At 40.3% G+C, this 15482-nt stretch overlaps 1 protein-coding gene across 3 annotated transcripts in view; it reads right to left on the minus strand.

Moving 5' to 3' along the window:
* Positions 1–15482, minus strand: part of CCDC149 (coiled-coil domain containing 149) — a 54865-nt gene that overhangs the window by 27999 nt on the left and 11384 nt on the right. The window contains exons 1-3 of one of the 3 annotated variants that reach the window (XM_033160313.1): positions 14930–15118; positions 14297–14335; positions 7889–7996 (exon numbers count right to left, since the gene is read on the minus strand). In XM_033160313.1, coding sequence (XP_033016204.1) covers positions 7889–7996; positions 14297–14335; positions 14930–14989 — 207 coding nt within the window. In that variant the 5' untranslated portion in view covers positions 14990–15118. Of the gene's footprint in view, positions 1–7888; positions 7997–14296; positions 14336–14929; positions 15119–15482 lie in introns of those variants that run through there. The other 2 variants (XM_033160312.1, XM_033160311.1) reach the window with 2 other exon arrangements.

Consider the following 15482-nt stretch of genomic DNA (forward strand, 5'->3'; position numbering starts at 1 on the left):
ATGTCCATCTTAACTGCAGATAAAGAAAACTTTTTTTGGGTAGGGCTCCAAATGGATTAAGATAAAAAAAAGCCAACATTAAAATGTGGTTTTAAATCCTAGTTAAAAGGGGAACCCTTGTAAGCTTCTCCCAGTAAGCTGTGGTCACTGCTTCTGTTTATCTTTTTTTTTCACCGTGAAGGTAAGGCTCCTTTAAGAGATGGGGAAGAGGAAAAACCAAATCATCAGAACTGAAGAGATGTGTCCACAAGCAGAGAAAAGAAGCTGGAAAGTAAACTAAGATGCAGTTCTCTTGTATTAAAAGCACAATAAATTATTTAATGTTTCCAAGCATTGCTTCCACAACGGAAGGGAACACACCACTCCCCTAAAACAATCTGCCACTCCTACTTAAAATAATATTTCCACTACTGGTGACTCAGAAATATTGAGCAGTTCTTCCAGAAAACTCCACCTTTTCCTATCTTCTAGTCAGAAATAGTGGAAACACTTTTCTTTCTTTCTTATTTTGCATTTATTGTCCAAAAGGCACATTCTGTCCATGGTGGCATGAAACAAAGATACCTTTAAACCTCAGGCAAGCTGCATCCAGGAGCAGTTCTGGTGGTGTGTGTCAGGCCTGATAAGAGATTGTGATCGGTCACAAAAATAAACAGCCTTAGAACTCAACTTGCAAACTGCAGTGTGTGCATGTCACCACAATTCTGTCAACTGCTGTTGCAAATTCTTCAAACAGATTGCCAGAAAATGTTTTTGGGTGCTTTGTAACACTTGAGATGCACCAAATAAATGAAAAGCCTAGGTTGTTTTTTAAAGAACATTACGTAATTAATTTGCTTTTGTACTTAATCCACTTGAACTTGGGTTTTTTGGCCACAACCAAAAAGGTCATTGGCTAAAGCACATTCCTCACTCAGTTCTCAGTTAGTTATTATTAAGTATTTTTAAGCAACTGCACAACTTAAAGTCCCCCCAAACCCTGTAAAAACCATGCCTCTGCTCCTATTGATAGATATGTCTACTGAAGTATTTCCCCTCCTCCTCCCGCCCCTATGGCCCAGTTTGCTTGGGGAAAAACAACTGTATGAATCACACATCCAGGCAGAGTTCATCCATAAAGCATCTTTTCAGGCTGCAAAAGCAGCTGTTTGCTCATCTCTTGCCAGAGGTGACACTGGCAGAGACCATCTGGGCATTCACTTTGGAACAGATAGAAGCACAACTATCAAAACGATACAGAAATTGTTCTTCGGGGAGTGTGCATGCTTTAATTATTATTACAGTGCTTTTGTCTAATACTCCAACAAAATTAACAATCTGCCAGCGCAGCGGGGCTCGCTTTGCTGAACCCAATGGTTCAAGGAACACATTTTAAAATGCTTCCCCCGTAAAAACATAAGAAGAGCCTGCTGGATCAGGCCAACGGCCCATCTAGTCCAGGATCCTGCTCACAGTGGCCAACCAGAGGTCCAAGGTAAGCTCACATACAGAACACTTGCAATTCCCAGCAAGTCTGACAGTGGAGACACAACACGGCCATCATCTAGAAACTTCAGCTGCACAGGAGAGGGGTCCAAATTGGGCATTCATCTGGCAATGGGATGGCATAGATCCAGTGGATCTGCAACTGGCCCAGTTCTACCACCTTAGCACCCTGTTTTGTGGTCCTCAACAAGTTGCCCTGAGTGTGAAGGTTGGTGGCAGTAGCCTCCCATCTGCTCAGGCAGATATCTGGCCTCCACTGAAGCAGATTTTTTCTTTTATATTCTTTTACTTTTTGGAGCCTGTGTGCGCCCTTCCAACCCAGGAAAGGAGCACATTGATCATTATTTTAAGCAGTCAAAAGGCTATCCCTCCCTGGGATTTCACACTACTGACATCAGATTTCATCACTAATAACAAAGCCTTTTACTTTTTCGTCTGCAAAGCCTCAAATAAATGAATTAAGATTAGATAGCAAAAGCTAAAGGTGAAAATAAAACAGGCAGTTTTATACAAGCTGGAAGCACTCAAGTATTCAGAGGTTGTGGAAGTCTAAAAGCTTTGTGGGTTTTGCCTTGGGCAAGCACTGTCGATGCTGACAGCTGCTTCTCATCCATTTGTCCTCCTGTCTATAAACATGTAAATAAAAAGATTTGTGCCAAGACGCAAGACCACACTGCTTTCCCTTCCGAAGTTTACTGGCTTTGGGTTCTTATACATAGTTCAGAAAAGAAAGAACAAGATACAGCCCAGTTTGCACATAACTATGGTTTGCTGTGAACACTTCTATCTGGGGGTTTTTTTGTCTCCTCTCTGCTAGTATGCTGGGAGGAAATGATCCCTACCTTATATGATATCCAAACCAGGGGTTGTAATTTCTTTTGCTCCAACAAACTACAATCAGCAGTACAGTCAGACAAGAACAAAACTTGGCTACAGTTTGTGGTTTGTTGGCTGCAGATCATGGAGTGGGAAGGAGCGAAGTGGATATTCTTCACTCATGCACAGTAAGCCATGGTTTATGGCTTACTGTGATGTGCAGACCCAGCTCCTAGCTACAATCCTTAGAGTTGAATCCATGAATGCAAATGGGGCATCACTGCGTTTCAGCTTGAGGATTAATGCCAATGTAAACAAACAAGGTTTTAACTCATGCTGGGATCTCAGTTTGAAAGATTTTCTAAACAGAACACTCTGCAGAGAAAAACAGACGTGCACAAATCTTGCACATATGAGATACTGGCAAAATATTAAAACTACCACCACAGAAAGCAATTCATTACTGAACATTACATGTTTTTCGTTTAATTCTATAAAAGTGCTGCACAGCAGGCCTATGATAAATTTAGCCACTGTAAGCTAAAACATTAATCTTGTTCAGACCTATTGGGAAACAATGGTTTCCTATTGTTGTTGTTATTGTATTATTTATTAGTTGCTTTTTCACAAAAACAGAAACATTAAAACTAAATATAAAAACAATAATAGGAACCTAAGGTGCCCATCCGTAATATATAAAAGGGCAGATCTAACTCAATCTACCTCACTAAAAAGATGAGCAAAAAAGAGGCCACGTATATACCCAATACCCTCTAAGTTAAGGCTCTAAAGCCTAAGTGAATAAAAATGTTTTCTCCTGGGTCCTAAAAAAGATAACGGTGAGTCAGGTATGCCTCCATGGGAAAGCAATTCACAAGCAGAAAGTTACCACTGAACACCATTCTCTTGTTGCCAACTTCCACACATTCTTTGGAGAAGGAGAAGGGCATCAGATGAGAAACACAAGTTCAGGGTTGGTTGTCAAGGAGTGTGGTGGTCCTTGTGGTATAAAGTCCTTGAGTCTTTATAGGTCAAAATCAATGCTTTGAATTGAGTTCAGTAACTAATTGATTGCCAATGGATTCCTGCCGTATTGTCCCATTCAGCAACCTGGCCACTGAATTCTGCACCAGCTGCTGTTTCAAAACCGTCTTCAAAGAAAACTCCATGTTTAACACATTGCAATAATCTTAACTAGAGGTTAGAGCATAAACAACAGAAGCTAGGCTCTCTCTGTCCAGATAGGGGCATAGTTGGCCACCAGCAACATCATGGCAGGAGGGCTTCTAGGAATATGGTGAAACTGTGAACTTCCCTTGTTATTTTGCTAATGGATGATGCATGTCAATAATTAGCCTTGTTATATTTATAGTATCAAATGTGGTTGTTCGTATGTTATTATATTTGCTATTGTTTGGCGATGTTATTATGAAATTGTTATTACGTTATTGCTTTGTTGTTATTACGAAATTGTTTTTGTAGTGTTTGTTTGAAATTTATTCCTGTTTTCTTTGTTGCAAGCTGCATTGAGCGTAATTTTTTTCTGTGCAGTAAAGCACCATACAAATATAATGACTGACTGACTGACTGAATGAATGAATGATGGAAGGAAGGCACTTTGCACCACCACATAGTAGTATTCCTAAGCTATGCACCTGCACCTTCAGAGGGAATGTAAGCTCCCATTCAAAGCAGGTCCTGCCCTGCCCATGTGGTCTAGGAAAAACCCACTAACAGTGACTCAGTCTGATCTGGAATAAGCTTCAGTTTGTTGGCTCACTGCCAAGGCCAGATGTTGGTTTACCACATCCATTGCCATACATATTGCTCATAATACACACCAAAACTCCTGATGACTCAACTCAGCAGTGTCATGTAGATGTTAAGCAGCATGGGGGATAAAATGGAATCTTGTGGCACCCCACTGAATGCTCCACAGGGCTAAATAAGACTACCCTCTGAAAACAGTCATCCAAGTAGGAGAGGAAACAAACAAAACAAAATGAGGCCTAAACCCAGATTGAAATGGATCTAGAAAATCAGTTTTCCAAGAAAGCTGGGATCTGCCCACAATCAAGTACTCAAGAACTCAAGAAGGGTCATTAGCAATCTGCTGGTAGTTATTTGTTGTTGTTGTTTAGTTGTTTAGTCATGTCCGACTCTTCATGACCCTTGGACCACAGCACGCAAGGCACTCATGTGTTCCACTTCCTTCTGCAGTTTGGTAGCTTTGAGAACACTGTCCAACCATCTCGTCCTCTGTCATCCCCTTCTCCTTGTGCCCTCAATCTTTCCCAACATCAGGGTCTTTTCCTTCTCTTCTCATGAGGTGGCCAAAGTATTGGAGCCTCAGCTTCAGAATCTGTCCTTTCAGTGAGCACTCAGGGCTGAATTCCTTCAGAATGGATAGGTTTGATCTTCTTGCAGTCCATGGGACTCTCAAGAGTCTCCTCCAGCACCATAATTCAAAAGCATCAATTCTTCAGCGATCAGCCTTCTTTATGGTCCAGCTCTCACTTCCATACATCACTACTGGGAAAACCATAGCTTTAACTATACGGACCTTTCGGCAAGGTGATGTCTGTGCTTTTTAAGATGCTGTCTAGGTTTGTTATTGCTTTTCTCCCAAGAAGCAGGCGTCTTTTAATTTCGTGACTGCTGTCACCATCTGCAGTGATCATGGAACCCAAGAAAGTAAAATCTCACACTGCCTCCATTTCTTCTTCTTCTTTTTGCCAGGAGGTGATGGGACCAGTGGCCATGTTGAGTTTCAGACCATATTTTGCGCTCTCTTCTTTCACCCTCATTAAAAGGTTTTTTAATTCCTCCTCACTTTCTGCCATCAAGGTTGTGTCATCAGCATATCTGAGGTTGTTGATATTTCTTCCGGCAATCTTAATTCCGGCTTGGGATTCATCCAGTCCAGCCTTTCAGATGATGAATTCTGCATGATGAATTATTTAGGTTTTCTTAATTCTGCAAGGGTTTGTTATGATCTTACCACTGCCTCCTTTAGGCAGTCAGGCACCTCATCCTCCTGCAAAGAGACATTTATCACCTCCCTGGCCCAGCCAGCCATCCCTTCCTTACTAGTTTTATTAAGCCGTAATGGGCAAAGATCAAGAGTACGTGGTGTCCCAGATCAAACCAACTGCCTTATTCACATCAACACAACTAGACTAGACAGTGATCTGGACCCTTCTTGCAATTCATCTGCTATAACAATGGAGCTGAGGTCCCAGCAGAAACAAGCAATTTTATCCTCAAACAACTCACAGAAATAAGCAACTGCATCAAAATGAGCCTCAACCCTGTACCATCCTTCTTTATGCATGAGGGGAGGAAGTTTAAATCTTCCTATTGCAGTTTGGTACAAACCGGTTTCTTGCTAGACTGAATATGAGAAACGGTGCTTTGTTCAAACTAGTTATAACAAACCAAAATCAAATCATAGTGTCTCACTACGTGTGAACCAGGCTACTGGCTCTAATCTTCCATATATTGTTGGGAATATATATGGCAGCAAAGAATTTTAAACAGGAGGGTATTTTGAACTAACTAAGCTCAGCAGCCACATTCTACTCTGCAGGTTGAGACACAAGGGGCTCTTTACATTTCTCCTTCTCAGCATCAAAACAATAATTTGAGCACCATCTCCTCTTTGCACACCAGATACTTTGTCCCATATGCCTTATATTTGCTTCCCTGGCATAGGAGCCTGCAGCTGAGAACTCTGCCAAAGCCTCTGCTCTGATCACATGGATGTGAAGGAGATGAGACAGTGGCTGATATATGTTATATAAAGACAGTGCTTCAGGGAACATGGCAGTGGGTGTGGGTGTGTGGATGGGAAGCCTCTGCAGGTCAGATTGGAAGCAATGTCCACCTCTTTCCCTACTTGAGCATTAAACTGTTGAACTTTATGTTGCCTGTGAACTAGAGAAGCCTTTTCCCCAGCTATTCCAGGTTACAATTCCCATCAGCCCCGGTCAGTCCAGCCATGAAGGCTGCTGTTCTGCTTTAAAATCCTGTTTTTCCTTAGTCTTTCTGGATTGCACTATTAAATCCTGGTTTTCAACGCTTTGCACATGGATAAAGCTACGATTATTAAATGCATTTGAGTTCATATATTTACTTAACACAGACAAGTGGCATTTGTTTAATACCAAGTGCCAGAATTAGAGTAATGTTCCATATAAACTGCTAAATTTAGGAATGAATTTATAAAGTGGTGATTAGCAGGCAATATTTTAAAATAAAAAAGTAATATATATATATATTTGAACCCTCCCATCTGTCTTTTTAAGCAGCAAAATGTGAATGCATTCCTGATATAATGGACCTTTTAAAATGGTGCCTGCACTTACTGAAAATACTAATTTTCTAGTAAAAGAAAATACTAAATCACAACAGAAAGTGATTGCCTCTCCTTCTAGTGATAATTTATGAAACACTAATTAAAACTATGAAAGCCAGCAATGATTAACTCAAAACAGCAGTATAAAGGGTATGTCAAGCTTCTAAATATTTGGCTTTTAAATCACAATATATAGAAAGTTATTTTGCAAATTGCAGTAGGGGATTAACGAGCAGGTGGGGGAGTTTATGGCCTCATCCACTTTACAATTCTTAGATTAGCTTTAGATGGAGCCAGGAGCCAGTGCTGCTTACATTCAAGAGAGAAGGAAAACAACAAACCAGGGAAGCCCACTTACCCTTTCTCAGGTATCATCAGAAATGTTTGTGACACTCAGAGCAAACTGCATTTTAATATTTTCCTCATTTAATCTTTGAAACGAATCACATCATATGCAAAAGTATCAGCTCTGCTGTTTGAATTCTCCAACTATAAAATGATATTATGCAAAGGATATAGTAGTTTGAAGAGGGGGAATTCTACACAGTACTAGGGTAGAAAAGCTGCCAATTAAGAACTTGATTACAAATTGGATATGAGTTGTTAGAGAGTCAACAGATAAACCTCGGGGGGGGGGTGTAATGACTTTTTGAAGAAGTTTTAAGACCTCCTGAAACGTATGCACATACAAACCAAAATGTGAAGGGTTCTCTTAAAGGATCAAAGCTCAAGTACAGCAAACAACATTTTCCTTTTAACCTGGGCTTTTGGTTCTTAATTTGAAGAGTTTCAAGTATTTGTGACCTCTGTTAGTGTAGAAGGGTTGTCTTTATCTGTATTTTTAAGTTTATATTGGGGTTTTTCACACTAGTTTTATTGCTTTTGTAGGTTGCTTTGGGTCACTTTTGTGAGAAAAGTGGCATAATAATTATATAATATATTAAAACCCTTTTGTAATATAAGGGACTGCTATTTTTATTCTGGGATTTATGAGTTTTGAATACTGAGCAACTGCTACAAACACATACACAGCACTATGAAAGGAACAGCGCAAAAGTTGCATAGATGTATCAATTCTTTTTGGATACTTCCAATTTAAATAGCAATAGATCACAATCTGGAAAACTGCAGGCAAAACTGTCTTTGGTTGCAGTTATGCAAATTGAATGAGAGACTAGATTACTTCAAAAGCTATAACCTTTTTACTTTCAGATGCAACTTGTACAATACCTTGTTGTCCCCTTGGACTTCTCCCAGCCTCTGCTCAAGTTCTTTGATTTCATCTCCCAGATGCTTATTTCGATTCCGAGAATCACTCAGGAGTTGGGCAAGATTAGCCTAGGAAAATTGCAAAGTTTCATCAAACAAGAGTGAGTCAAAAGCTGGATTGTGAAGATGTGACTGAGAAAAATCATTAAGCTTTATGCAGTGCGACATTTGTATATAGTTTGACTGGTGGCGAGGGTAACCAAACGCTTCATTAGCCAAAAAGCATCATTCCTATAACTAAAATTACTGCAAAAAATAAAATAAATCAACCATGTGTGCACATAAACCTTGTACATAAACAAAGACAGATGGCAGCACAAATATCGTTTGATACCACAGGGAAAAATCCCGCCACACTTTGTTTACTACAAGGGATTGAGACCAGTGGTTAAATATCACAAGGCCATAATTAAGATGAGGAAGTTTATGAAAAGAAGTATTATTTACATCGCCACTCACTTACAAGTGCACCTTATCAATTGGTGCAATCCAATGGGAATTTATCCTGGGCAAAGCTCCCTGAAATGAATGGGAACTGCACTAGAACATTAAACATGTCTCACTAGGCTGGAGACAAAGTGCCTTGTTACAATGTGCAAAGGGCATCTTCTGCCTCCTAGAGACTGTGCAAGAAAAGAACAACTTGTGCAATTTCTTATACAAGTGGAAGTATGAGGACAGCTTTTTGCTTCTCATGCAAATCTCAGCCACTTTCTCATTTTCAGAGTGAAACATCTCCACTGGTGATTTGCTAACCATGGTTAGCCCCATACAACAGTTTGCAAAGCTGCTTCTAACCTCTATTGCTTTGGAGCTGGCCATGGTTACCAAAAATGGAAAGTATATGCTAACAGTGTTCATTCAGGAAGTGAAAGGATGGAGTTGTATTTACAGCCATTTTCCTTTCAGTTGTAGTTATTTAGTCAACCTATTATCATTTATAAACAACTGCTGCCAGTAAGTATGAAGAGCTGTTATTACCGGTAACTTGCAAGAAAGTCACAAAGCTGTTATTTAGAAACATTATCAGATACACCTATTTACAAATAATAGACGGTGGAAGACCTATTTGTCTGTTGCTTTCCCTTAGAATGTCTATTATAACTTCCTGGAAACTGCTTTGATAAAGGAGTACCTAATGTGACACAATTCCTGCTATGGTTCCAAACTGGTTTGCGCAGCCTTTATCTGCTCTATGAATTTGGGGGAAAGCACCCAAAGGAGTCAATGGGAACTTCAACCATGGATCAAGTTGGCTTGCTTCAAACAAACCATCGTAACTAACCAGTCAGTTAGTTCAGATGAAACAAGCTGTACTAAACAAAACTGAAAATGAAAATTCCGAACACCTCCTCTTAGCCATGTGGGGGGGGGGAGTGCACAAACCCATCGCTTGCCAAGCCTTGTTCCACTTTGTGCACATCACATTAAACTATGGTTTGGCGCAGCATTGAAACAGCTACCCGCTGGCACATCTGCAAAACCTTCATTTCCTTTATTTTATTATTTTTATTTCAGTAACTTTTTATTGGGCTTTATAAGCAGGGATCATAGGAGCAATAAATGATAACCAGAGACAGTTGTGGGCAGGATTCCTGCATTGCAGGGGGTTGGGCTAGATGACCCTTGGGGGGTTCTATGGGATTCCATGAGATTTGCATATCATTTGTACATCACAAAAATAGCACAATAAATCTGCAGTAGGATCTACAACTTATGGTTCATTATTAGCATTCAATGTACAAGTTCTTGGTTCATGGAGTGGTTTAAATAAAAGCCATAGCATCAAGGAAACAGGATAGAAGAATCAAGAGTCCTTGGTTGTGTTTAGATTAAGTATGAATAACAGTCATTTTTTCTCTTACCAATGAAACAGTATAAAGTGTTAGTACAGTCGTACCTTGGAACTCAAACACTATGGCTCCTGAACAAATCGGCTCCCAAATGATTGAAACCCGGAAGTGACTGTTCTGGTTTTAAAACGATTTTCGGAGCTGAAGTCCGGCGCAGCTTCCGATTCGCTGCAGGAGTTTCCTACAGCCAATCAGGAGCCGCGCTTTGGTTTCCAAATGTTTTGGAAGTTGAACAGACTTCCGGAACAGATTCTGTTCCAAGGTACGACTGTATACTGATGAACATGGAAGAGGTTCCTTCACACACAAAAATGTCACCAGGACAAAAGCTGCCAAAAGCAAGAGGAACTATGGAGCCATCTGCAGCAGCTGCTCTTTGAAAGCCTCTTTACAAGCAGAACCATCCTCAACCAGAGTAGTATTTTTCCCTCCAGGGTTCCCATCACATAAAGCTTCAAAAGTAAGGTTTTTCGGTCAGCACAATGAAGAGAAGACTTTGGGGAGGGTTAAACCAAAATAAACCAAAGTACACTTGCCATATGGCAATTTGATTCATTCTCTCATTTCCCAACCCAAGTAGAAAAAAGCCAGTAACCTAAGTAACATTCTCCCTAAAGCACCCACTACCCTAAAATTCGATTTCTATAACACAGCTTTTGAAATCCTGCCACAAGTTATTTTGCTTCAGACTACTCAATCCTCTGCAGATAAATCGTAGTTAGCGCACAGAAGTTGTTATCCCATCCCACAGCCGTGCCCTGTAAACTAGGTTTTTGGATGAAGGGGGGAACAAGAGGGGCAAATTTGAGAGACAACAGTACGAAAGCCATTTAGACAGAAATGTTCAAACCACGCTCAAGTCTTTTAGAAGCTTAAATTATTTTCCAGTGTTTAAGCTCACACCTCAAGTTAGACAACTGGAATAAAGGAGAACAGGTAGAAAAATCTGATGAAACATCAAGTACACTTCAGAAGTGTGATTGATAGCAATTTTTATTGCAATTTCTACTTCAATGGTTTTGTATGATTGTGGCACCCAACTTAATACAGTAAAACCTGCTTTGCTTAGTAAGAGACCCTAGAGCTCAACACCAACCACAAAAATTGATGATATCTGCTAGCGTTACATTTTTGTTGTAGAAACAAACTTTCATGCATTAATTTTCAAGTGATGAAGGATACCTGTCACAGTCTTTCCACACAAATAAAATGCTTTTGGAGCTCTTGCAAGGATATTTCCAACAAAATGCACCATCAAGCCGATGTGTATTGGAGGGAAAGTAAGCTCACCATCGGATTTTATAATAAATACGATTCACCAAAGAAATACTAACACTTTGTTTAACGAAGTGCCCAAACAACACTAAGGAGGTGATGCATAGTAAGAAGAACCAGGCAAAGTTTTGTAAAACAAGTTTCCAGCTTTGAACATTTCTAAGAATGTTTTCAGACTAGAATTAAAAAAGGAATGAAAGTGAGGATAGACCCAAGTTATTGTTCTGCATTCCCCCCTCCTGGAACAATGATGTGCTCCAGGGCCTCCTTTGTTGGAGCACCTAGGGCAGGAGTCAGCAACCTTTTTCAGCCATGGGCCAGTCCACCATCGGGTGTGTGTGAAGAAGAAGAAGAAGAAGAAGAAGAAGAAGAAGAAGAAAAGAAGAAGAAAGAAGAAGAAGAATATATATACCCCGCCCATCTGGCTGGGTTTCCCAAGCCACTCTGGGCAGCTTCCAAAAGAATGTTTAAATACAATAATCTATTAAACATTAAAAGCTTCCCTAAACAAGGCTGCTTTCAGATGAATGAATTCCTATGCCCTGCAAAAAACCCAGAGATGCATTTTAAATACAGTGGTACCTCGGGTTAAGAACTTAATTCGTTCCGGAGGTCCATTCTTAACCTGAAACTGTTCTTAACCTGAGGTACCACTTTAGCTAATGGGGCCTCCCGCTGCTGCGCGATTTCTGTTCTCATCCTGAAGCAAAGTTCTTAACCCGAGGTACAAGTTCTGGGTTAGCCGAGTCTGTAACCTGAAGCGTCTGTAACCTGAAGCATCTGTAACCCGAGGTACCACTGTAAAAGCACACATTCTACTCATGTAAAAACACCAGGCAGGCCCCACAAATAACCCAGAGATGCATTTTACATAAAAGGACACATTCTACTCATGTAAAAACACGCTGATTCCCAGACCATCTGCAGGCCAGACTGAGAAGGCGATTGGGCCGCATCTGGCGCCTGGGCCTTAGGTTGCCTACCCCTGAACTAGGGTGTTTGTAAGGACACCATAACTATTTGCTTTATTTACATATATGCAAGCAGAGCAAATTCTAAACACGACCTGATGCTTAGCAAGTTGGGGTAATTTTCATCTGTTTAGTATTTTAACTGTTGTATGTTTTAAATAGGGTTGTGACTTTTTTCTTGATTTTACTGTTTTATTTTTTGTAAGCCACTTGGATGGTTTTTGTTTTACAAGCAAGCAGTGTATAAATATAAATAGAGACCCCCATGGTAGAAAGCAACTCCACACACTCTAAATCCAACTGCCAGCACATAGATGTGCTTCATCTTCTGCGTGCCCAGTTCCAACACGTCCTCGGTGTCCCAGATAAAAACAGGCTGCAAATTATTTTTCTGCCCCTTCCTGCTGGCCAGAAACTATTGCTTTCCCAAACTCTAATTAGTATTGCAATCCAGAAGCTGGTGAAAGATTCCTTGGTATAGGGAGATACCATTCTGAATTAGGATTGTAACTGGAACTTAAACCACAATTTTCAGTTATGACACAACATATCCTTCTCTTTCCTAGATCCAATGAAAATGGTGGCTTTAACAAACAACCCTTGCATCAAGGCACATGATAAAAAATGGAGAAGGGAATTTGTGGCACAACACTTCTCCTTAGCCCTATAAACCATTTTTGATTAATTTTCTAATTGAAAATATTATAGTCAAATGAATTCAAAGCTTTACTTGAAAATTATTTTCAAATGGAATGCTTTTAAATATTTTAAAGATGTGACAACCCAAAGCATACATTTCCATCACAATGTTTGGGTTTTAAGGGGGAAGGATTGGGAATGAAGGCACTGAAAACTGTTGACCTACTAATTCTAGTATGCCTAAAAAACTGACAATATGCCATTGCTATCCTCTAATCTACTTCAACAGAGGGCACCTTCAATTTCCCTCTCACTGTTGATAGAAGTGTTTGCACTACTTGTTAGTTACAGTTTAGATTGTGGCAAACCAGATTCAGAATTTCTCTTTTACTAGACTGGTGGTTCCCAACTTTTTCCTGGCGGAGTGCTTGAAAAGTACTAAGGCGGACCATTTAATGATTCTTCTTCTTATTCTAGCAACTGTAACACACTGCATTAGACGCTGTGTGGCTTTTAATTGTATGTTTATTACTTCTTTTAACGTGTTTTATTGTATAACAATCTGAATTCTATGGAAATCAAATTGTTACAAAATTACAATATGAGAAATAAAGGAAGCAATAAAATAAATTAAAATCAGTATGAATATATAAGGTGGATACGCTGTGGACCACCTGATTGACACCTGCAAACCAATGATGGTTTATGGACCACAACTTGGGAAACTAGTACTAAGAAGTATGGAACAGTTTGCAGAGGGGATGATTGCACAGGATATTCATGAGAAAGCAGCGTCTTGGAAGCAGGAGACACTACAGCTCTGATATACTCCTGATTCAAAAACGGTACACTCCTTTCTGGGATGATAGCAGGGGTAGCTTGAGGCATTTTGCCATAAGACAAAATGCACTGATGCCATCCTTGTGATGGGGGGGGGAGAGACCTGTGAGACTCTGCAATGGCTTCCCCTCAAGGCAAAGCCATTGCAAAGCCTTGCCAACCTGCTGGGTGGAGGGGGGAAATTCAGCAAAGGCTTCTCCTTTTGCTGAATCTCCCCCTTCCTATCCAACAGCAAGGCTTTGTAATGTCTCCTTAAGAGAGCCTTGCCCAGTGGCGGCACAAAACAGGAAGTACCCTTCCTGCCACTTTCACCACAAGATCTCAGTGGAAGTTGGTGCCTATTCCGGCAATGGCAGAGCAGGTGGGGTGCCCACAGGAGACCATCTTGGGGCTTTCACTGCCTGAAGGGGCTGTATCTCCACCTCATCATTGGGGAGGTCCTGCTAGGATGACATCCCTTTTCCATTGAGCACACAGCTTCAGGAGCGGGGATGCATGCAGAGGGCATCCATCAAGTCAGATCAATCAGCTGAATCAATCCTGGCCACCGACTGGATAGCGGGTGTCACAGGCATCTGTTTGAACTTTCATTGTTGATATGCAGGTTTACTTTGCTTTATATGGACTTTCAGCAAACCGCCTTGAGGGTCCAATGGGATACAGGTTTGAAATATAAAGTGAGTAAATTAATTAGTAGAATCAAAATAACATAGTTTAGCAATATTTTTTAAAAAAGACCAACAATATAGAGCAATAAGTTATATGTGCATGCAGGCAGAAATGAAACCTACCTGCTTTCTTTTTTCAGGAGGAAGAGATGGGTCCCCGTCCTACAAGAAGGGAGTTTACATGTCACTGGAAAAATAACAGAACTTTATAAAGTAATCTAGTTTGCTTGAAAAAGTAATTTAATGAAGCACTGCAGTACTGCAATCAAAGCACTAAGAGGTTTAGATGAGGGGTCAGCAAACTCATTCAGCAGGGGGCCGGTCCACTGTCCCTCAGACCTTGTGGGGGGCCGGACTATATTTTGAAAAAAAATAATGAACGAATTCCTATGCCCCACAAATAACCCAGAGATGCATTTTAAATAAAAGGCCACATTCTACTCATGTAAAAACACGCTGATTCCTGGACCATCCGCGGGCTGGATTTAGAAGGGGATTGGGCCAGCTCTGGCTCCTGGGCCTTAGTTTGCCTACCCATGGTTTAGACTGTAAGGTAGAAGCTGTTCCCATTAGTGCTTAAATAATAGTGAATACATAATTAAGAATTAAAATAAAGAAAAATGAAGAAAAACAACATCATGAACACAGAACTAAAAGGATTACAAGGAAATGGTTAATAATGCACAATGCAATATAAGAAGTAAAGGATTTAATATAAGCAGATATTAACAGAAAGTTATCAACCCAGCTACATACAATCAGTTCCCGGTATTTCTTTTTCAGTGATTGGTGCTTTTCCCGTAGCTGATTAGCCATAAGCTTGTACTGGTCTCTTTCTTGCTGACATGTGTCCAGCTCTTTGGAAAGAATTAGCAGTGCTTCCTTCTTACTTTCCAGCTTCCTTTTACACACCAAATACTGCAAGAAAGTCAAGGCAAATAGTTTGTAAGTTTGAAAACAAAACAAAAGAAAACCAAACAGGTGCATTGTGCAAAAGTGTTACTTTAAAGGCAGGGGCACATACATTTAAGCTGCTTTAAAGGAACTATGGGCTGTGTGAATCTCTGGGTTAACATTAACAACCTTTAGGATGTAATCCTGTGCCCACGTTCTTGAAAATAGATTTATTTCTAAGTAAACATACTGAGGATTGTAGTTAGGCTGTGATCCTATGCTTCCTTCTTCGGAGTAAGCCCCACTGAACATAATGGGAATTACTTCTTCGTAAACACACACATACTGTAATTGAAGTTTCAGACCACAGAGTGCTTAATTCAGCTAGCAGAGATGCATTTTCTTCACTACTCTA

This window comes from Lacerta agilis, chromosome 9 (assembly GCF_009819535.1).
Source record: "Lacerta agilis isolate rLacAgi1 chromosome 9, rLacAgi1.pri, whole genome shotgun sequence".
Lineage (NCBI taxonomy): Eukaryota > Metazoa > Chordata > Lepidosauria > Squamata > Lacertidae > Lacerta > Lacerta agilis.